We start from the raw sequence: 24,298 nt of genomic DNA on the forward strand, positions 1-24,298 counted from the left end.
ATTGTGGGGTGGGGGATGGGAGCTAAGTCTCTAACCACTGGGGGCATGCTCTTGATTGAGCAAAACCAAGCTCCTCATAAAGTACCAGGAAAAAAAATGTTCAAACCCTCACTTAATGGCGGTAATCAATCGTTGCCTACTTCTCTCACTCAACTGTAAACCAAGATCCTAGGGGCCTTAGTTGACCTCTCCCAGAGAGTTGTATAGTTAGAAGTCGGAGTATCCTCTTTGGGCAAATGGATCAAGGATCTATCCATGTAGTGGGTTGCCTTTGCCCAGGAATGCGTACCCCAACCACATGTGCCATGCCCCCAGCTATGCCCGTTTGGCACCCAAGACTGTGGGCCCAGCCCTATTCTCTTCCACTATATTAGAGGAAGGGCAAAGATAGGTTTTTAGTTTATTGTATGTCTTTTCTAACTTGTCATTACCTGTACCTCCCCCTCAGGTTTCTGGCCATAAAAAGATAAATAAGGGTTAAAGCTCTCACCCCCCATGAACACCTGCCCAACAACCTTGGCCTTTCGTAACCAGAGCCATCATGGTTATCATCTGTTACCTCAACGCGCCCATCAGAGGTCCTCTGCCTGATGTTTGGAAGTGATGCCTTATTGTCCCCATATTCAAGAAAGGAGACAGAGCTGATCTGGTCTGTTATAGGCCTATATTGCTAATTGATGCACCTCTCACGCCTGCCCGCTATAGCGCCGGGACACCCCTGTTTGAGGTAGCTGTTGCGCTCTATAAATGCTGATATTATTAATATTATTATTATGTGGAGGTAAAGAGTATCAGGAGGTTGATCCTGGAGAGACTTGCCACATGGGAAAATGAAAGGGCCAGTTTTCTGACTTACAATATGGGTTCAGGCCTTGTAGGGGTACAGTCAAACAGAATCTTAACTTACATCTTTTGATTTCCAAATACACCCAGGCGAAGGGGGAGCTATTCAATGGCCTTCATGGACCTCAGCTTGGCCTGATAAAGTTAATAGGGAGAAGCTTTGGGCAGAGCTGGGGTCTATGGGGGTAGACCAGGCCCTAGTCTTATTTATGAGAGACCTTCACTCTGATCTCACCCTAGTGGTCATATACGATTCCAGTGGCGAGTGCACCCGCCCATTTGAACTAAAAAGGGGTGTCCAGCAGGGATTCATCCTTGCTTCTTTTATATTTATTATGTATATCAATCAGCTGGAGCTTGTTTTAATCGATATAGAGGAAGATGTTCAAAGGGTCGGCAGGAGACCAACTCCTGTTTCTTCAAAATGCCGCCGCTGTTTTAATTGCCCATACTGCTAGGAGTCTGCCACGGCTTTTAGATTCTTTTATTGTTTTTATGAATATTCTGGACCTCTCTGCTCATTTAAAATAAAAAACAGTTTATATGGTATTAGGTCCAAAAAATCCCAAATCCTGCAGTCTTTTTGCACAGGGCCAGGCCTTATCCAGGATGAAGGATTTCTCCCACTTGGGACTTCTTCTAAACTCAGGCCTTTGTTGGACACTACTAATAAAGAAAAATAGGAGAATCTTGCAAAGAGCCATCTCTGGAGTGTACAGCTTTGCTAGACAAATCGGTCATAAGCCACCCAATTTTGTGTTGGACATATATAAGGTCAAGTGTATCCCAATGGCAACCTTTGGCTGTGAAATATGGGGGCATGCCAAAATGAGTATTTATCCAAGTGGTTGAAAATAGGTGTTTGAGGAATCTTTTGGCTGTAGCTCAGTGTACCCCCGCAAGAGTTCATCCACAAGAAAGTAGTAACTGCTTTCATTTCTGACCTCTTCAGTATCTGCCCACCCTTCTTGTGGTGTTCTGTCTGGTTTAAGGAGGATATACACCTAAATAGACTAATCCGGCAAGACGGTTTGTCATCAGATAAAGCTGACCACATATCATGGGTCTCGTATATAAAGAAATCTTTTACAGAACTGGGTTGTCCAGATCGCTTTCATCATCCTATTTGTATAACTAAAAAGGATCTAATCGAAGTCAAGCCGGCCTTTGTTCAGAGGGTGGTTGTGGAAAGGTAGAATTCTGCTCTAACAAAAGTTGTTTCGCGGTTATGACATGTACAGTCACCATTGGCATCACTTAACATCCCTGAGACGGAACACTTTTCATCAATTGTTATTTCCAATGGGGGTCTGTTTTTCTCAATCTACCTTACCTCAATGCACCTAAAACAACACATTCATCTGTACTTCCATGCACTCAGTACTTCTGTGTCCAAAGTTCTCTGCCCTCCGGCATAAATATCTAAGGCCTAGATAGTCTTATGTGGATTCAACCAGATTAGCTTACCTATATCTACAGCTTTTGGCCACACCCAAACTGTACTTTCTTGTTTCTCTTTTTCTATCTGGGGTATTAAGCACCACTCAATAGTAATGTTTTTGCTTGCCTTAGGAATGTGTTGTTAAATGTTATTGTTTTTAGAAACCTGCTTTTTAATGTGATTACTGTTTAATTCACTCTATGAGCTATTTGGTTATTTATCCAGTCTTGTTTGTTTTATGTTGGAAACTTTTATTCTGTACTTGTATAATTTCTCTCTGAAAATCAAATAAAGTTTTATTGATTGTTTTTCTTGATTTTCAGATGTTTCCAATTATAAAGAATTTGGGAGAAAGCTTGGTAAAAAATGTTCAGAAAAACACAGAACAAGATGAACCCTTAGATATGAAACTGTAAGTAGCAAATTAAAGCATGTTGGCAATCCACGGTTGCGTTGCGGGGATGCTGCAAATCGTCGATTGTTTAGAGGAAAGGTGTAATTTGTAACAAGTGTTGTAAATGGAAAGGTATATAATAGAGTGACAAATTCTGATGGTCCTAAGAGAATTGAAAGTGTGTGGGAAATATTGGGATTTAAGACTGGGAGCCATATTGAGCCTTGTAAGTATATTGAGAGTTAAGTTTGTGTAAAGTGGGAATTGATGTGATTTGTTCAATACTCTCTGAGGCTTGATTCACAAACGTATTTGTGCACCTATCTTTTTGACTTAGGGGTGCAAGCATAACCTCCTACTTGCAATCTTGGATTATCATGTCCCTCTAGGGTAGGGAGCAAGAATTTACAAATGCACCAGGGACCATCTTTGTGATCTATATTGCTATTTATCTTAAGTTTATTTCTATTTGTGTACCTTGACTAGGCCTACACATATTGGTGTTAGAAAGAGCCAAATTGTCCCTTTCACATACAGTTCTCTACCTCACAAATTGACCCACACTTTGAGTTGCTATAAATCCCACCATTTGTTTATTGAACATAATTGAACATAATTAAAGATATACACATAAAGTACTCTCTCTTGCACTTTCAAGGGGCGAGTGCTACTTGATACTTTTGATTAATTACTCATTTGTTTACTCCTGGACAGACTTTGCCACAAAAAGAGTTTTCGGTATAGTGGGTCTGTGCAAACAGATCGTGGTAAACACCACTATTAGTGGAGAATCCACCCTCTCCAGGTTCTTACTAGAGCAGGGTAATTAACAGCTCCCTGCCAGTTTGAACATGTTAGCAGTATACATCTTAAGCATCCTGTTTCATATCACTTTATACAGTCTGGGTGAAAATGCATTCTCAGCACCCCTAGGGGGATCTGATTCTGGCCATTATCTCCAAGCAACCACCCATCAAAATGTCCTGGTAATTCAAACGATTACTTCTTACAGACTCATGTGGTCTATATTCTCTCCTGCTCCTCTCATCTGAACATCAATGAAGCGGTGTTCCATCTGGGTGCTTACCCTGCTGCCTGCAGATGTACAATTTCCTGAGGATGTTAGAGGCCTCTGCCTCATCAGAGCTTCTGGGGCAACTAGAATCCATCTCACCTCTGAATAAGAAAACCTCACTTCCCTACACTGCGCTAATACTAAGGTATGCTAGACTCACCCTGGGCTCACACAGTCACCTCAACTAGTCATTCACCTGTTCTGCCTGGAGCCACTCACCAGTCATCAGCAGAAGTACCCTAAAGCAGTGGCATCTGTTTGAAGCCTTTTGGCCCACCACAAAGTTTGTGGGGAATCTCTCACATAGATTATTCACTACTCCTAGGGGGTAACTTACCTGGGTGGGGATGACTCCGGAAGCCTTGGACTCCTACTATACTAACACTGAGAGGGGTGTGGGTAGTGATATAAATTCTAAAACTGCCATGGACCTAGTCAATATTTTGCTTGCCATTTTTGTGGGACACCTGGCAGAGCGAACTGTTCTGTCCTTGATTCAGAGGTGCATGTGAAACATCCACACTACCATGACATAGATAACTCCCATATTTCTACGCACAGTGATGAACTCTGATGAGTGTAGGAGAAATCCCACATTTACCCACCTCTGTATAATATGGTGTGCAGCATCTAAATTACTGGTGATAGTCCAAAATCTTCTTAACAAACCTACCTGCCAGGACTAGCATTTGGGTCTGGTGAACAGTAGGATTGTCGTTGGCGATTTGCCTAGGATTGCCTTTGGTGATTTGCTTACAAGTAGTTGTCCTGCTTTTGTTGGTTGAAGGAGAGCAGAGATATTTTCCTTCAGTAATAGCTATGTTTAAAACAGTCTGTGATTTTGGGGTTTTGCTCCAGTTCTTTGAGGCTGCAGTTGGATTTGTCTTTCATTAGTATCAATATGAGCTAGGAGGTTGTGATACTGGATTGGGCTTGTGGGAAGTCACATGTCCATGTTAAAAAGCATGGGCAAGAGCCTAGAGTACCGTGCCTGGTGCAACATAGTTGGTATTGCAAAAGAGGGCCAATTATGGGGGCGTGGCTAACCGCCTAAGATGGCGGACGCAGATTAACAAGGCTCCGGACCCCGAGGATAAGTATCCTGTTGCACCGTCGAATAAAGTTCTGCATCGAGTCTTCCTTTCCTGCCCTACTGCTGCTGCACACCCGGACCTTGGATTTGCCCGACTTCCCCGCTCAAAACGGACATTGCTGAGGTGTACGCCCGAGGCAGGGACTGCCTGGCGCTGGGAACTAACTGGCGGGGATTGACTCGCACTGGTGCAGAGCACTCTCTGGCCGCCCTTGTGGTACCCCTTACCTGTGGCTCGTGGCTGGGACAGTGGTCGACCCCAAATTGCTGCCATCATCTGCGCTGTGGAGCTCGGGCATGCTCGTGCCCCGGGTCGAGTGCCCCACAGCCTGCGGCAGCATCTGAGTGGCTGTTATCCAGTGAGTGTGCAGTGACACGCGCCTGCTGCTGGCCACCGAGGGCTGCTGCCTCCCAGAGCGGAGGCGAATGTTGGCGTCCCTGACCCTGTGAGAATCGACCCCGGCACGCCGTGAGAGAGATCTGGCAGGCAGCCTGCCGGCGAGTGAGGCTTGTGTCCAGGTCACACTGGGTCAGAGCGAGTGTACCCAGAGATGTGGCCGGACGAGTCCCGGCCCTATAGCCTAATAGTGCAGACTGTGTGAGGTGCCCCGGGGCGAGATAAAAGCTGGTGGCCACTGCGCAGAGGGTGTGCTGTGAGTCCTGTTTACTAAACGGCGGCAAATATACTGCACCTCTGCCCTGGATTGTCACTACACGAGAGGGGGAGCAGGGCCTAGAGGCCAATTGCGGTGGAGCGCCTACCGGCACAGCTGGACATTTAGAGCATGTGTTCGTGAGGAGGTACCCCCGGGTGAGGCTCTGATTGTATGCTGCGGCTTGCCGTGAGCACTGGGGGCATTACCCGCTAGGGAGCTTTGGGCGTTGTGGACGTGCGGGCTGGCTGCCCTGTGCTGCCCCCTCCCATTACCACACTACATTGCCTCCTTATGAGCTGCTGCGTGACATCGTGCACCTGCGCCTTACAGTGGGGAGAGCACTGATTGAAAGCATAGGTTTTCAGGAAGCCTCGAGTGCCTTGGCTGTGTGGACCGGCTAGCCTGCTGTTCTGCTCCCTCCCCCCCGCCATCGCAATTGCCTGCACACTCAGCTGGGGCGAATATGGAGCTTTGAGCCCAGGGGATACGCAAGCACATTTGGAGACCCCGAGGGGCCCCGCCTGACTCACAGGAGGGCTGAGGACGGATCGATGGTACTGCAAACACTCATGGCCCGCCTGCACCACAGGTTAGCCCCAGCTATACGTAATACCTGGGTCTGTTACAAAGTTTTGCCCATACATTATCAGGACTATCATCCCTATTAACTCGGACACTCACTCTCCGGTGAGTGCATCTACCCCACTCGTGGCATAGCGGCTGCATAACTCCTCGCTGCATGCCCCTGTGTCTACTCAGAAATAGTAGGGCGAGCAGACAGGGCGAATCAAGGGGAAAACCTTGGACACAACCACCGCTATTAGTCATCCTGTGGAGGACCCGGATAACTCTACACGGCTGTCATCGCCAAGCTCCATTCCCCACACTGGCATGGAGGTGCCCCAAGACAAATTGGACTTTATCCTACAGGAAGTTAGGGACTCCCAAAAGGCTATAGAACAACAGATCGGATCGCTTACAACAGGCCTCACACTGCTTAAGGCCGACCAGACACGCCAAGCTAGCTGACATAGTGAAATTGCATGGGAATACCTTAACCGAGAACGAGCCCCAAGTTAAGGACCATTTGATGCAAATACAACAACAGCAACAGCAAGTAAATGGCCTACAGGACAGGATCGAAGATACGGAAGGCAGGAACCGCAGGAACAATGTGCAGGTCATTGGACTCCCAGAACGCAGCGAGGGCTCGAATGCTGCCGGCTTCATGTAGCATTGGTTTTGTGAAAATGTGGCACTGGAGGGCCTATCTTCCCTTTTCTGTGTAGAGAGAGCCCACCGGATCCCTACTGGCAAACCGAAAGCTGGAATGCCGCCCCGACCCTTAATTGTCAAGATACTGAACTACAGAGTTTGGGATATAGTACTGCAGAAGGTTTGGGAGCGAACATAGATTCAGTTTGAAAACCATCGGATCTCACTGTACCCTGACTATACGATAATGGTAAAGCGCCAGAGGTCCTCTTTCCAACCAGTAAAGAAGAAACTACACGCTCTGAATCTCAAATATCGCAATTGGCGCCACCGTAGGGGCTAGGCAGAAAGTACACAAAAGTCTTATCAGAATAGAAAATACAATGTCTGAACTGGAACAGGCAGCAACGAGTGATCCAACTAAACAAGTCCCGCTACAAGAAGTGCTCATACAGCCTGCTGAACTGCTAGAAACACTCAGGGTAATACATTACAGAGCGTACACACAGCTGAAGCACATCGAGGCTGACAAATCTGGGACACTATTGGCTAGAATTTTGCGGGACGAACCAACACCTCCTGTAATCCACACTGTTAACGTTCCGTGGACGGGCATGGTCCACTCACAGCAGGACATAAACGATGCGTTCTGCAAATACTACAGCACTTTATGCAGTATGCCCACACACGTCGATGATTCACTGATAGACAATTTCCTGGAGGGCCTACCCTTCCCGCAGCTAACTGCAGACACACAAAAAACCCTAAAAGGCCCAATTACGAAAATGGAAATAAAGGCGGCCATCACAGGGCTCCCGCGAACCAAGCGCCAGGCCTGGATGGCCTGCCGATAGAATTCTTTGATTCTTACTCAGTGGTCTTCGTCCCTTAACTGGAGGAGTTATACAGCAAAGCAGTAGAACTGGTACACCTCCCGTGCACGACTATGCAGGCGCTGCTGATATCACTCCCCAAGCCAGGCCGGGACGGCATAGACCTATCAGGCTACCGCCCATTGTCGCTCCTAGCCACAGAGTATAAGATCCTAGGTAAGATCGTAGCAAACCGGCTCCTACCCCATCTTCATAAGCTGATTCACTGGGACCAATGCGGATTTCTCCCAGCACGCAGTACGTCATTGAATATCAGACGGCTGCACCACATCATGGCTACCATCCCCGCAGAATATGCTGATGCAGGTTACATTTCACTGGACCTGCGCCAGACCTTTAATACCATCACATGGAATTATATGTTTAAAGCCCTGGAGAGGTTTGGGCTGCCCCTTGAGTACCTGCGCTGGGTGCGGCTGTTGTACACAGCCCAACTGCGAGAGCACGCACAGGCTGTCACATTTCACAGGAATACACAGTGCACAGAGGCACGATACAGGGCTGCCTCCTAGCCCCCTTATTATTTGTGCTTGCTTTAGAGCCGCTGGCCCTTACACTACGACGGACAGCGGACCACCTGGGGATTCCAATAGGTAATACTACTCACTTGATATCAGCCTATGCTGATGATATTATTGTGTACATACGGGACCACACGGACCGACTGGAGCCCCTCCCCAGTATTTTCTCAAATTTTGAGCGTGTCTCCGATCTTGCCAATAACGAAGGGAAGTCGAACGCCTTTTTCTTGCGTGAAGGTAACTGCCCGGACGAAGTTAATTTTGGGAGATACACTGTTCCAGTGGCACACAGAACATTCAAATACCTGGGTCCTATATATATATAGATCACACACGGATCAGCTTGATGGTAATCTGACAAAAGCAATTACTGCAGTGCGCTCGCGTGAGGCATTCTGGCTGTCACTGCCACTATCGGTAATGGGGCGGGTTGCTATTTCTAAAATGGTGGTCCTCCCACCACTGTTGTATTACTTTGCCAATTTACCAATCCTAGTCCCACCATCTACGTTTCGTGCCCTAGATACAATACTGCTAGATCTTCTTTGGGGAACTGGACGCCGGGAAGTGAGTTTTAAAAGTTACAGTTGGAACCGCATAAAGGAGGGCTAGGGGTACCAGACTTCAGAGCATACTATTATGCCTGTCAGCTGCAAAAGCTGTCCTACTGTACCATGGGCAGGAATCTACAGGAAATAGGCTACAAGACACAGGACATTGACAAAGGGTCGCTACACACATTGCTGCTGCCAAAAAGCAAGCTTTCCCCACGCGCACCACCACTGCTTGCTACGGCACTCCAATGCTGGAAAAAGCGCTGCTCTAAACACACCCCGCTCCATTCCCTATGCTGGGAACATCCCACTGCTGGGGATACCAACACCTGGAGGCAGACTCACAAAGCGTAGGCTGCAGGCCTGGGCTGATGTGGGAGTAGACATTGTAGGAGCCTTGTTTAGAGACAATGCCCTACTAGATCGTGACAATTTCATGCGGGTTACGGGGGCGCCAAGACACCTATACCTAACACATGCCATGGTATTGCATTACGTGAAAAAGAACTGGGCCCCTCAATAGTTGGAACCCTAGCAGCATGAATTAGTCCGCACATTGTACTACATGGGGGAGGGGTGACACCTTATAAGGTGGTTGTATATTGGCATTCGAGCTCAGGCGGTAGCTCGACTCACTAACTTGAGAGCAAAATGGTCAGGAACTATTGAACGAGACATATCTGATAGGGCATGGGCAAGTATACTTGAACACCCCAAGAGAGTGTTGCGTAATGCCAAATTAAAATTCATACAATGCATGATCCTGCACAGGTCTTATTTAACCCCGTACCGACTGCACCGTATGTTCCCGGACAGCCAACACTGTTGTCCACGCTGTAAAGCCGAAGAGGCAGGTTTCACACACATGCTCTGGGCTTGCCCTCACCTTAGAGAATACTGGGAGGAAGTACGTGGCACTGTGGGGAAGGTCACACACCTACAAATTGAGGATAACATAGCAGAATGCCGGTTAAGACTTCGTAAACGCACTGGTGCCCAGAAAGCCCAGCTTTGCTTTCCGGACCTCGCTTTTATACTAGCTATACAAACTATAACGATGAGGTGAAAATCTGCGAGACCCCCCTGCATTATCTATATGGTATGATGAGGTGATCCGTTGGAGCAGTGCAGAAAGTGCGGCAATCAGACCTGAGGAGGCTTGGGGGCTGCATGAGGACACAATCTCCATGGTGTGGGATGCCACACTAGAGGGTTTTACAGCAATAGACCTCTATCCGCAGCTCGCTATCCCAGACACACTGTAGCTAGTTCCCTCTATCGTTATGGGTAGCATAGTCAAAGGGCTGAATGAAGATACTCATCCCTGCACAGTACAAACTGCGGTACCAAGCATTTTTAAAATGCGCAATTGCTATGCCAGCTTGCAGACCTGGTGGGCCAGAACGTGGGTGGGGGAAGGGGGATAAGTGGGTAATTATTCATAGATATGTTGTTTGCCCTATTTAAATGCTTCTTCCTTGCAGCAACAACATACAAACTACTATTGTATCAATGTTGAACTCCTGATGTACTTATATGCACATACTGCAATAATCCTGCTAAAACGAAATAGATGTATGAAAAAAAGAAATACCTAAGTGTGATGTTTGTAACTACTGGCCAATAATATGTGGCACTCAATAAAGTTTGTTTAAAAAAAAAAAAAGTCACACTAATTTTAGAAGGGTGATTTAAGAGTTAGACTGGTGATTTTAATCTAGTATTGTAGTCAATATTTATTTGTTTTAATATTGGAAGTGAATTAATCCTATATGAGATTTCAGCAGAAAAAAATCTAAATTTCAAATATTCTTTTTGAGGTATAATATATTCATATAAAAAAATCCACATGTTCATTCATAACAGCTTGTTCTGCAAGCCTTTCTTTGAGGCTACCCCAGCACTTTGGAAATCAGTTACATAATCCATTGACTATATGGTACTGCTCTCCAAAATGAATGCCCTTTTGATTTTCATTCTACAAACGAGCTGGTATCTATTGATTTCCAATTGTGTGCTAATAATTATTTTTGAAACCAATGATGTGAAATTTCCTACTGGGAAGAGGTGATGAGAAAATTGGAGCAGTTTACTTACAGATCAGGATTACTCAAATTGAAATAATGCCTTTTGGGACTGTCCATACGCCCCAAAAAGCAAAACATTATAAGCGTGAATACCTATCTCTAACTCTCATTGAAAGGGAAATTGTCACTGTTTGGAAACCCCAGTAGCTACCAACAGTAGAGAACTGGTTGGAGCTGACAATTCATTGGGCTAGGATTTAATTAGCCTGAGCGGGTAATCACAAAGATCGGGGTAAGCGAGAGTACACATAAACATGGGAGGTCCTCCTTAAATTCTTCTGTTAAATACTGCCACAAAGGAATGACATCCCCCTCACTGGACAGCTTGACCCTTCAGGTACCCCAGAGGATGTGTTGGAGCATCATTCATGCACATAAGGCTCAATGGGCCATGGAAAGTTCGAATTATGAGGCATCCTCAGATAGCAGACTAAAGAAATGAAATGCAGTGGAGGCTTTGTAATAGGCTACTTATCCATTTCTTTTGGTCATCCATACCTTCTCGTGTATCCCAATGCTACCCTCACCCACCCGATGTACCCACCAACTCGCTAATTACTCATTTAGATGCACGACCCATTGATATGTTGTAATGTTGCTGTTTTATTTCTTATGGTTGCTGACAATGTCACATGTATCTCTTCAATATGTAAACTTTTTTGTGGTGACAACTTCCATAAAACTAAAAAGCAATGATGTGAAATACAGTGTGTTAGATCTGACAGCCTTAGTGCAGTCTTCCTCCCCTAACTTTGTGCCTACCTCCTCCATTTTTCTGACCTCCTTTTTGCTGGCTTTAGGACTAGGGCACTTCACCACTGCTAACCTGTGCTAAAGTATTCGTGCTCTCTCCCCTGGACATGGTAATATTGGCGTATACCCATCATCATCATCATTTAACTTTATTCAAATCTTTTTTTGATTCATAAAAGTACAAACAATTAAGATCTTATTTTCCATATTATATATTACATGATATTACATTTAAAACTTCATAATACTACATTTAAATCTTCATCTGTACACATTGCCTTATTGTCCCAGTTAATATTATTACTTTTCGCCCAGGAGTCATCCTTCATTCAGTTTCATACACTAATTGGTCTAAAAGTGTAAGGGATTTCCTTCTTTTATGGCCCGGCTTATAAAACCAACAACAGCACAACAGGCTAATTCATTATCAAGGGTACAGATGAATTTCATAGCTTCTTTATAAAAAATAATTTCTGTACAATAAAAATTGGCTGTAAATTTTTTTTTCTGATATCTTGATAAAACCTACAAAACAGCATAAATACATGAGCATTTGTGTGCTATTTTTTGCAATTTTTCCAGTTTTGGGAAAGCCACCAGTTCATGAACTGTACCCAGACGCAGTCTTGTCAGATAAAATCTTTCTTGGGCATTCATAACTTTTACCAGACAGTTTGGTAGACCAGTCGACTCAATATTGGCCATATATCTTAGTACGCTTGTTTTCCCTTCCTCTCTCCTAGCTCTACCCTGGCATAATTTCTCCATGTACAATTTTTCTATATAATGTTTGCTAAATTGCAAGATAGCTGTAGGATTTTTTGCCGGTAGCTCTTTAGCGCCTGGAGTGTGGACCTGTTTGTTTGAACTTGCGCTAAACTACCAAGCCCAGAAGACCTTGGGGGCAGTGTCATCACCTCTAGCTCCTCCCTTTCTCCGGCGGCGGATTGATAAGCACCTCGCCCCTTCCCGCTTCGCGGGACGCGCAGCGCCTGGAGTGTGGACCTGTTTGTTTGAACTTGCGCTAAACTACCGAGCCCAGAAGACCTTGGGGGCAGTGTCATCACCTGTAGCTCCTCCCTTTCTCCAGCGGCGGATTGATAAGCACCTCGCGCCTCCCGCTTCGCGGGACGCGCAGCGCCTGGAGTGTGGACCTGTTTGTTTGAACTTGCGCTAAACTACCGAGCCCAGAAGACCTTGGGGGCAGTGTCATCACCTGTAGCTCCTCCCTTTCTCCGGCGGCGGATTGATAAGCACCTCGCGCCTCCCGCTTCGCGGGACGCGCAGCACCTGGAGTGTGGACCTGTTTGTTTGAACTTGCGCTAAACTACCGAGCCCAGAAGACCTTGGGGGCAGTGTCATCACCTGTAGCTCCTCCCTTTCACCAGCGGCGGATTGATAAGCACCTCGCGCCTTCCGCTTCGCGGGACGCGCAGCGCCTGGAGTGTGGACCTGTTTGTTTGAACTTGCGCTAAACTACCGAGCCCAGAAGACCTTGGGGGCAGTGTCATCACCTGTAGCTCCTCCCTTTCTCCGGCGGCGGATTGATAAGCACCTCGCGCCTCCAGGTTCGCGGGACGCGCAGCGCCTGGAGTGTGGACCTGTTTGTTTGAACTTGCGCTAAACTACCGAGCCCAGAAGACCTTGGGGGCAGTGTCATCACCTGTAGCTCCTCCCTTTCTCCGGCGGCAGATTGATAAGCACCTCGCGCCTCCAGGTTCGCGGGACGCGCAGCGCCTGGAGTGTGGACCTGTTTGTTTGAACTTGCGCTAAACTACCGAGCCCAGAAGACCTTGGGGGCAGTGTCATCACCTGTAGCTCCTCCCTTTCTCCGGCGGCGGATTGATAAGCACCTCGCGCCTCCCGCTTCGCGAGACGCGCAGCGCCTGGAGTGTGGACCTGTTTGTTTGAACTTGCGCTAAACTACCGAGCCCAGAAGACCTTGGGGGCAGTGTCATCACCTGTAGCTCCTCCCTTTCTCCGGCGGCGGATTGATAAGCACCTCGCGCCTCCCGCTTCGCGGGACGCGCGCGGGACACGCCGGGCTAAGCCCAGGCAAAGGGCGGGCCGTCTACGGCCGTCCAAGGCCGAACGAGGCCGGGCTGGGCCACCCCCTTTGTCGCTTGTTGATCTGTCTACACTAATGCTCCTGGAGCAGGGTGATTGTTATTTCTAGTCTTGCATATATACCCACGGGGGCTGGTCTCTCGCACTAGTTATATCTTCTACTCTTCCCTTTTTCGTATGTCAGTAGCTGCCTACACACATCGCTTGATCGTGTACATATTGTCTGTGTCTCATTTAATATAATATCATGGCCACACGCTCTACAAAACCTAGGCATTCTTTGGTGGGGGGCTAGGTTAGGGGGACATTAGATAACTTTATCACCAAGGCCGCTACTGTTTTAGAACAAGAGATTGCTATTGCAGAGCGCCGTTTATCATTGGATCCCACCTCCCAGAAGCGCTCGTCCTTGGGCCATATCCAACAGGTCCCCTCACCCCCAACTAGGAACACAGGCCCTGTTTTTACGGACGACGTCGGCCCCCCCCTGCATTCACAGGATTCAACCGATCTTTTGGCTACTCCAAAGGTTACTAACACACGTTCCCCCACTTTCCAACCATTAACGGATAGCTCCCTTGAGGACCTAACCCCAATCCCAACTGCCAAAACAGTTAAGAGAAAATCTGTAAAAACCAGACCCCTTCCTTCTACGCTTGCAGCAAAAAAATCAACTGTGCCAACAAAAAAAAGGGGAAAAAATCACTACCCCGAGTCTCCCATCCTCACGCTACAACTAACATCTAATCCTACGAGTACCAGGCCCTCCAAAGCCCCAACACAGCCTCCCATATCACCTTTTTCTAATTTATTGGCTGATATAGAGCACTTGGTAAAATCCCTACTTGCACCCCTGGTGGAGAGAGTTAAATCCATCGCCCAACAACTAACATCTTTGGAAGCTTCACATGCATCATTAATCGCACTAAACAACGAAATGAACACTGGGCCATGGAAAGTTCGAATTATGAGGCATCCTCAGATAGCAGACTAAAGAAATGAAATGCAGTGGAGGCTTTGTAATAGGCTACTTATCCATTTCTTTTGGTCATCCATACCTTCTCGTGTATCCCAATGCTACCCTCCCCCACCCGATGTACCCACCAACTCGCTAATTACTCATTTAGATGCACGACCCATTGATATGTTTTAATGTTGCTGTTTTATTTCTTATGGTTGCTGACAATGTCACATGTATCTCTTCAATATGTAAACTTTTTTGTGGTGACAACTTCCATAAAACTAAAAAGCAATGATGTGAAATACAGTGTGTTAGATCTGACAGCCTTAGTGCAGTCTTCCTCCCCTAACTTTGTGCCTACCTCCTCCATTTTTCTGACCTCCTTTTTGCTGGCTTTAGGACTAGGGCACTTCACCACTGCTAACCTGTGCTAAAGTATTCGTGCTCTCTCCCCTGGACATGGTAATATTGGCGTATACCCATCATCATCATCATTTAACTTTATTCAAATCTTTTTTTGATTCATAAAAGTACAAACAATTAAGATCTTATTTTCCATATTATATATTACATGATATTACATTTAAAACTTCATAATACTACATTTAAATCTTCATCTGTACACATTGCCTTATTGTCCCAGTTAATATTATTACTTTTCGCCCAGGAGTCATCCTTCATTCAGTTTCATACACTAATTGGTCTAAAAGTGTAAGGGATTTCCTTCTTTTATGGCCCGGCTTATAAAACCAACAACAGCACAACAGGCTAATTCATTATCAAGGGTACAGATGAATTTCATAGCTTCTTTATAAAAAATAATTTCTGTACAATAAAAATCGGCTGTAAATTTTTTTTTCTGATATCTTGATAAAACCTACAAAACAGCATAAATACATGAGCATTTGTGTGCTATTTTTTGCAATTTTTCCAGTTTTGGGAAAGCCACCAGTTCATGAACTGTACCCAGACCCAGTCTTGTCAGATAAAATCTTTCTTGGGCATTCATAACTTTTACCAGACAGTTTGGTAGACCAGTCGACTCAATATTGGCCATATATCTTAGTACGCTTGTTTTCCCTTCCTCTCTCCTAGCTCTACCCTGGCATAATTTCTCCATGTACAATTTTTCTATATAATGTTTGCTAAATTGCAAGATAGCTGTAGGATTTTTTGCCGGTAGCTCTTTAGCGCCTGGAGTGTGGACCTGTTTGTTTGAACTTGCGCTAAACTACCAAGCCCAGAAGACCTTGGGGGCAGTGTCATCACCTGTAGCTCCTCCCTTTCTCCGGCGGCGGATTGATAAGCACCTCGCCCCTTCCCGCTTCGCGGGACGCGCAGCGCCTGGAGTGTGGACCTGTTTGTTTGAACTTGCGCTAAACTACCGAGCCCAGAAGACCTTGGGGGCAGTGTCATCACCTGTAGCTCCTCCCTTTCTCCAGCGGCGGATTGATAAGCACCTCGCGCCTCCCGCTTCGCGGGACGCGCAGCGCCTGGAGTGTGGACCTGTTTGTTTGAACTTGCGCTAAACTACCGAGCCCAGAAGACCTTGGGGGCAGTGTCATCACCTGTAGCTCCTCCCTTTCTCCGGCGGCGGATTGATAAGCACCTCGCGCCTCCCGCTTCGCGGGACGCGCAGCGCCTGGAGTGTGGACCTGTTTGTTTGAACTTGCGCTAAACTACCGAGCCCAGAAGACCTTGGGGGCAGTGTCATCACCTGTAGCTCCTCCCTTTCTCCAGCGGCGGATTGATAAGCACCTCGCGCCTTCCGCTTCGCGGGACGCGCAGCGCCTGGAGTGTGGACCTGTTTGTTTGAACTTGCGCTAAACTACCGAGCCCAGAAGACCTTGGGGGCAGTGTCATCACCTGTAGCTCCTCCCTTTCTCCGGCGGCGGATTGATAAGCACCTCGCGCCTCCAGGTTCGCGGGACGCGCAGCGCCTGGAGTGTGGACCTGTTTGTTTGAACTTGCGCTAAACTACCGAGCCCAGAAGACCTTGGGGGCAGTGTCATCACCTGTAGCTCCTCCCTTTCTCCGGCGGCGGATTGATAAGCACCTCGCGCCTCCAGGTTCGCGGGACGCGCAGCGCCTGGAGTGTGGACCTGTTTGTTTGAACTTGCGCTAAACTACCGAGCCCAGAAGACCTTGGGGGCAGTGTCATCACCTGTAGCTCCTCCCTTTCTCCGGCGGCGGATTGATAAGCACCTCGCGCCTCCCGCTTCGCGGGACGCGCAGCGCCTGGAGTGTGGACCTGTTTGTTTGAACTTGCGCTAAACTACCGAGCCCAGAAGACCTTGGGGGCAGTGTCATCACCTGTAGCTCCTCCCTTTCTCCGGTGGCGGATTGATAAGCACCTCGCGCCTCCCGCTTCGCGGGACGCGCGCGGGACACGCCGGGCTAAGCCCAGGCAAAGGGCGGGCCGTCTACGGCCGTCCAAGGCCGAACGAGGCCGGGCTGGGCCACCCCCTTTGTCGCTTGTTGATCTGTCTACACTAATGCTCCTGGAGCAGGGTGATTGTTATTTCTAGTCTTGCATATATACCCACGGGGGCTGGTCTCTCGCACTAGTTATATCTTCTACTCTTCCCTTTTTCGTATGTCAGTAGCTGCCTACACACATCGCTTGATCGTGTACATATTGTCTGTGTCTCATTTAATATAATATCATGGCCACACGCTCTACAAAACCTAGGCATTCTTTGGTGGGGGGCTAGGTTAGGGGGACATTAGATAACTTTATCACCAGGGCCGCTACTGTTTTAGAACAAGAGATTGCTATTGCAGAGCGCCGTTTATCATTGGATCCCACCTCCCAGAAGCGCTCGTCCTTGGGCCATATCCAACAGGTCCCCTCACCCCCAACTAGGAACACAGGCCCTGTTTTTACGGACGACGTCGGCCCCCCCCTGCATTCACAGGATTCAACCGATCTTTTGGCTACTCCAAAGGTTACTAACACACGTTCCCCCACTTTCCAACCATTAACGGATAGCTCCCTTGAGGACCTAACCCCAATCCCAACTGCCAAAACAGTTAAGAGAAAATCTGTAAAAACCAGACCCCTTCCTTCTACGCTTGCAGCAAAAAAATCTACTGTGCCAACAAAAAAAAGGGGAAAAAATCACTACCCCGAGTCTCCCATCCTCACGCTACAACTAACATCTAATCCTACGAGTACCAGGCCCTCCAAAGCCCCAACACAGCCTCCCATATCACCTTTTTCTAATTTATTGGCTGATATAGAGCACTTGGTAAAATCCCTACTTGCACCCCTGGTGGAGAGAGTTAAATCCATCGCCCAACAACTAACATCTTTGGAAGCTTCACATGCATCATTAATCGCACTAAACAACGAAATGAACACTCAATTATCTAAAAATCTTACCCCGGTTACCACGCCCTCCCTACCCATTCAAACAGTTATCCAGCCTAGCCCACAAAATCGTATGGAGATTAGACCTGTTCCTACCCCCATAGCAGAGAAAAAATCCTCCGCTGAAGGGGCCCCAAGAGGAGATCAACTCTTCTACCCCGCAGCTCCCTTGGGTAACACCATCAACAGGCAGTCCTTTCTGAATAACAGACCGGAAATGATTTCCCACATCGACTTGCCTCCCGAAGCAGCTCCCTATGTTGTGACACTCACTGGTGTCCCAGAGCTTGCCCCGGGTAAAACGGAGAGACACCAGGAACTCAAAAACAAAGTAGTACACTGGTTAAGTCAAAATAGACCACTTCCCCCTGAAATTAATGGCGAAATACTTTACGTGAGAAGATTGAAATGGTTGGGTTCTAGGCCCAAGGACATCCAGGGTGATATTATTATAATCAACTTTAGGGATCGTAGGGCACTACCCCACATAGTGGATTGGTACACCACGAGCAGGGGTACGGGTATCTCAACGCATGATTTGAGTTATTTCTATCCCCGTTCCCTCTTGTCAAATCCACAAATTCCATACCCACCTTCGAGGATTAACACCGAGCCCCACCATTTCGCTCTCCCCACCTTCAACAGATTCGCCACTCTTTCTGGTTTGGACGAGCAAGATTGACTTCCTAACTCTGCTCTTATGGCTGAAAATTCCTTCAATATGAACATCCCGCTAATTACTTCAGTACCTGATAATCCTAACTCCAAGAAAAACTCCTTGCTCACTGACAATATTGGGAAAAACTTAACACATGGTATTGTTTTTCACTCTTTAACTTCTGAGCCAATAAGCCCAATTGGTAGCCTACCTACCAATTTTTCTTTGATTACATACCCCACGAGGGATATTTCCCTCTCACCAATCCCTTTGAAATCCCAAGAAATCTCTGAGTGCTTAACAGACCCCTTGACTGGTAAGTCACATACAGACGAATCCCCTTCGGGTGATAGCCTTTTATCTTGGAATGTGGCAGGTCTTTCTGATAAACTGTCTAATCCAGCATGGGTCCAAATTGTTTCCCGACATAGCATTATTTGCTTACAGGAAACTTGGACCATAACAGAGCTTCACCTTTTAGGATACCAGACCTTCCATACCCCAGCTTCTCCTAGCACCCACGGCAGAAGCAAGGGGGGACTTTCGACCTACATCTCTGTAGAAAGCCGACTAAAACCAGTCTACGTCACAGGGACTTTAAACTACCAGATCATTAGTCTAACCGGTGGCTGCCACAGGAACACCGTCTTGGTCAACTTTTACCACAATATTCCAAGCTTACATCTGGACCAGGTCCTCACTGGGCTAAAAACTGACTTAATCGAAATAGAGATTCAAAATGATTCCGATACGCTAATCATTTGGCTGGGTGACTTCAACTGCCCCCTGTGTCCCCAGAGCATCAAAGGCACCTGTGGTATGGTAAACGATATTGATGGTTCTTCTTGTCATTTTTGCCACACTAAATTAGGAGATCTTTTAAATGGTCTAACATCTTGTTTTAATCTATCCTTTGCCAACGAACTATGCCTCCCATCTAAGTGCTTTAAACCTACCTATAATGGGAGAGGCTGTCATACCACAATCGACTATATACTCATATCCTCCAGGTACTCAGGGATTATGCTCAACTGGAAGACCCTTGACACTGCAATTAGCGACCACTACCCAATCGGGGTGTCTTTAAAACTAACTCCGTACGCCGAGTACCAGGCCAGGCAAAATTCCCTTTATACTCCACCTTTACAGATGGGAACAACAATGGGGCTCTATTTTAAATGGGACAAGGTAGTCCCTCCCCTTTTTCTTAACTCTTTGGTCATAAACACATATGACCATATCCAAACGTGTTTATCACTCACAGAAAACCCGCAGGTAATAAGTCACTCTTTTTCCATAATTTTGTCGGAAATCAAAAGTTTACTTGCACGTGCTTCTAGGAAATCCCCGTCATCTAGCCATGGCTGGTTCGATAGGAATTGCTCCAAGGCATTGCGACTTTTGAAAGCAGCCTTAAAATCTAATCCCAGAAGTCGTCTGGAAGTCCAGCAAGCCAGACAAAACTACCGCACTATGCGTCAGGCTAGGAAAAACCAGTTGAAGGCTGAGGCCTGGCAAGCCCTCCTGGAAGCCTCCACTAAGAGGGATAATATCGCCTTTTGGAGGGCAGTTAACCCCACTTTTTTTCGTTCCTCTCAGCTTCCAAATTTGGACTCAGCTATAACTGCCGAAACCTGGGTTAAACACTTTAGTATATTATATAACCCCCATGATTCGGCTAATCGACTGAGCGAGCGGGCAAGCCAGCCCAATTTCCCCCCAGATTCAAACACCTCCACTTTCTTTCCTTTGAACATCCTTTTCGACCACACCGAAGTATTGATGACACTAAAAGAAAGTCCCTCTGGGAAGGCCCCAGGCCCGGATTGCGTTCCTATAGACGTTTTTAAATCACAGCCAGACTTATGGGCCCCGCTGCTTACTAACGTCTTGAACGCCTTGAACACTACTGGTTTTATTTCCACCTGGCCCGAGGCAATCATTGTCCCGATTTTTAAAAAAGGCGCAAGGGATAATCCCGCCAACTACCGCCCAATTTCATTATTAGACTCCCTCATGAAGGTAGCTGGGCGAATCATTTTAAATAGAATACATGACTGGTTAAGTGATCAAGACATTATCTCCAATCTGCAGTATGGCTTCAGACATGGCAAAGGTACCATCGAGCAAGGTCTGAACCTGACCCTTATTATAGCCAAATACACTCAGGCTAAAAAAGGGAATCTTTTCATTACCTTTGTAGACCTTAGCTCCGCATTTGATTGCGTAGATCATGAGCTGTTATGGGAATCTCTCGTAGAGATTGGTTTAGATCCTTCCATCCTTTTATTCATCAAAGAGCTGTATAGGGACGCTTCAGCCCGCGTTAGATATGGTAGAAGTGGAGAATGCTCTGATAGATTTTTCATCAGGCGAATTGTCAGACAGGGCTGCATTTTAGCTCCCCTACTTTTCACCCTTTACATCAACTCTGTTGGTCATCATCTAAACAGAACTTTTTATGATTACCCTACTATCAACGGCAAACCCATACCTATTCTGCTTTACGCGGATGACGCAGCAATCATGTCCCAGACCCGTATGGGCCTACAGAAGGCAGTTAATGAATTCTCTGATTTTATGTCAAGGAGAGGTCTAAATGTCAACTCCTCTAAAACCTTCACCATGTCGTGTGGATCAGGGATCGGGAAAAAACCATGTTCCACCTTTTTAAATGGCAAAAAATTGGATAGTACCGATAGTTTCCCATACTTGGGCATTATTTTTAATAAGAGGGGCACTTGGCGTGCTGCAGCTCAAGCCAAGGGTTTAGCTTTGTCCAAAGCCATAGGTGCACTGACCAACTTTTCTAAAAAACTCGGGGGCCGCCCTATAAACCCCTTACTTCAGATCTACCGGGCGAAGTGCATTTCAGCCGGAACTTATGGATCCGGGATCTGGGGGATCGAGCGTGCTGACCAAATTCAATGCCACGAGAACGCTTTTCTGCGTTACCCCCTGGCTGTTCCACCCAGTACATCTACCTATTTGGTGCATACTGAATTAGGTCTTACATATATTGCGGATGGTGAACAACCATTACAACGCAACTTTTACAACGCACTGCCATTACAACGAAACTGTTACAACGCAAATGCTGTGACAACGCATGCCATTACAACGCAAGTCTTTACATCGACTTGCACTAGATGGCGTGCTAACATTAAAAATAGTGTAGTTTACTATCCAAACACCTTCCCTACTGCAACGTGGACTGGAGTTAGAATAGTAAATTACCCTTTTTTAATGTTAGCACGCCATCTACTGCAAGTCGATGTAAAGACTTGCGTTGTAAAGACTTGCGTTGTCACAGCATTTGCGTTGTAAAAAACTCGTTGTAACAGCATGCGTTGTAAAAGCATGCGTTGTAACATCCTACATCCATTGCGGATACAATCAATTCCTCCCCCCTCATCCTATGGCACAAAGTTTGGACAAGCCAAGAGACACCTTTTAACAGAGAAATCATTACAGACTGTCTTAATCTGAACGAGGTCAAGAACATCAAATGGCTGAACTATGTAAAGAAGTTGTCCTCTGATTTAGGGCATCCTGAATTTTTCTCTGACCCTTCAACACTAAATACCATACCAAAAGTTACCCTAAAACGTCTTGTCCTAAACCACCTGAGCAGCCAAAGATAGTCCTTAGAAAAACAAAAGAGTACAATTGTTGACTATCAACAATCGACCATTATGAATGGGATTCAGCAATATTTACTCTTAGAACCATCGCCTTTTATTCGTATGCTCCTGACCCGCTTTCGCACCAACACTTTTTTTAGACTTTTAACTTTTCCAAACCCAAATTGTTGGTCAAGTGACTTGGAGAAATGCCCCTGCGATGGTTTATCAATGCAATCTAATATCCATTGCATCTTATTTTGCAGATTTTACCAACTGCCAAGGGCTACTTTCCTGAAACCTCTCCTTATATCTTGGGGACTACGCTCATGCAGAGCGGCTTACCACAAATTAAAAACCTTGGAAACCCCCCTAGCCTTGGCAGGTATTTCATCTTATCTGAAAATGACCATGAAGCTCAGGGCATCAATGCAGTTTTAGCTGATATATGTCCTAAAGCCCTGTTGTGTATCTGAATTTTTTAATTAATCTTGAGATTATTATAAATTAGCGGATTTTTTATGTATTATTTTAATGAACTCTTGTTTTTATATTTACTTGTATGTACTTTTATGATATTGTTTTTACATATCGAATAAAGTTCATATCTATCTATCTTATCGATATTCTTTAGTAGGTTGTCCATGGATACGAGCTAAGGAATTTTATATCTGTGTTTCAGTGCTAGACAGTCCTTAATAATATCCCTGGTAAACTTTGGGCCCTCCTTGCACCAAATGTTCTTCCATGAGCACAACGCTCTTACATGGATTAAGTCTGTGACATAATGTACATCCAATTGTTTATGCAAGAGAAAAGTTGATGTCAATCTTGGTACGGCAAGCATACGACAAAGAAAGCATTAGGCTTGGTGTTGCCCCACACTGCAGAGCCATAGGTTGCTACCGATAGGCATTTACTACCATACATTTTAAGCATATCGCGAATGGGTTTACTACCTATCCTGTTACAAAATCTAAAGATCGCCTCTATGGTTCTGAGGAACTTAAGTCTAGACTGGTCTAAATGCTGAACCTAATTACTGTTAAAAGAAAATGAGATACCAAAATAGGAAACATTCTTGACTTCTATTAGCTTATCGTTCCTAATGAAATGGGACTTTCTCTTGGCCCTACCTTGGCCGAAGTTCATCACGAACGTTTTGGAAAGGTTTAATTTTTAATCCCTCTGCTCCATGTATGAGACAAAAGCTTCAATTAGTTCTTGTAATCCATTTGCAGTTCTCGAGATTAGAACTGCATCGTCTGCATACAGAAGCAGCGGGGTTGGTCTCGCACCTATAGGGCATCTGTGTTTAAATTTTGAAGGGTTTTATCAAGCCCATTTATGTATAATGAAAATAAAAGTGGTGCAGTGACACAGCCCTGTCTTATTCCCTTGGATACCTTGAAGTTTGGGGTGCACTCACCTCCTCTTCCATACCTCACTCTGGATGCCAATCTCGAGTATAATTGCGATAGGAAGGAAATAATATCATCAGGAGCTCCCATATACATCATTGCTTCCCACAATTTGGCATGATTTACACAATCAAAAGCAGAGCTTAAGTCTGCAAAGCAAAGATGGATATGTTCTCCCTTAGCCATCATGTATTTATCAATAATCAGATGTAGATTTATACATTGTTCTACCGTCCCCATCTCCCCCCTAAAGCCATATTGGGTTTCAGTTAAGATAATATTATCATTGACCCAGTTCTCCAATCTTTCGAGAACTATTCGCCCCATGATCTTAACCGATGAGTCTAGAAGGAAAATAGGGCGGTAGCATCTCGCATCACCCCGACTCCCCCTTTTGAAAATTGGGACGATGACACTATCTGTCCAGGTTTTGGGGACGCTACCTTTATCAGCTGCATTGCAGACCTGTATTAAAATAGGTGCCCATAGCTGAGTATTATTTTTTATATGCATCGGCTGGGACCCTTTCGGGTCCTAGATCCTTGCCCTGTTCATCTTATTTATTGCTATGGTTACCTCCTCCAGCTTAATTTGTTGGATGGTATCATAGCAATGGAGAGGGGCTGTTCTATATTATTAATCGACGCATTAAAAATCTCACTAAAACGGG

General features: G+C 46.0%; 1 protein-coding gene across 1 annotated transcript in view; it reads left to right on the forward strand.

Annotated features, from left to right (window-relative positions):
* LOC146796556 (cytochrome P450 3A21-like) overlaps positions 1–24,298 on the forward strand; it is a 248,516-nt gene that overhangs the window by 126,642 nt on the left and 97,576 nt on the right. Inside the window, exon 6 of the mRNA XM_085629192.1 lies at positions 2,608–2,696. Coding sequence (XP_085485318.1) covers positions 2,608–2,696 — 89 coding nt within the window. The remainder of the gene's footprint in view (positions 1–2,607; positions 2,697–24,298) is intronic.

The sequence above is a fragment of the Triturus cristatus genome, chromosome 10 (assembly GCF_964204655.1).
Source record: "Triturus cristatus chromosome 10, aTriCri1.1, whole genome shotgun sequence".
NCBI lineage: Eukaryota > Metazoa > Chordata > Amphibia > Caudata > Salamandridae > Triturus > Triturus cristatus.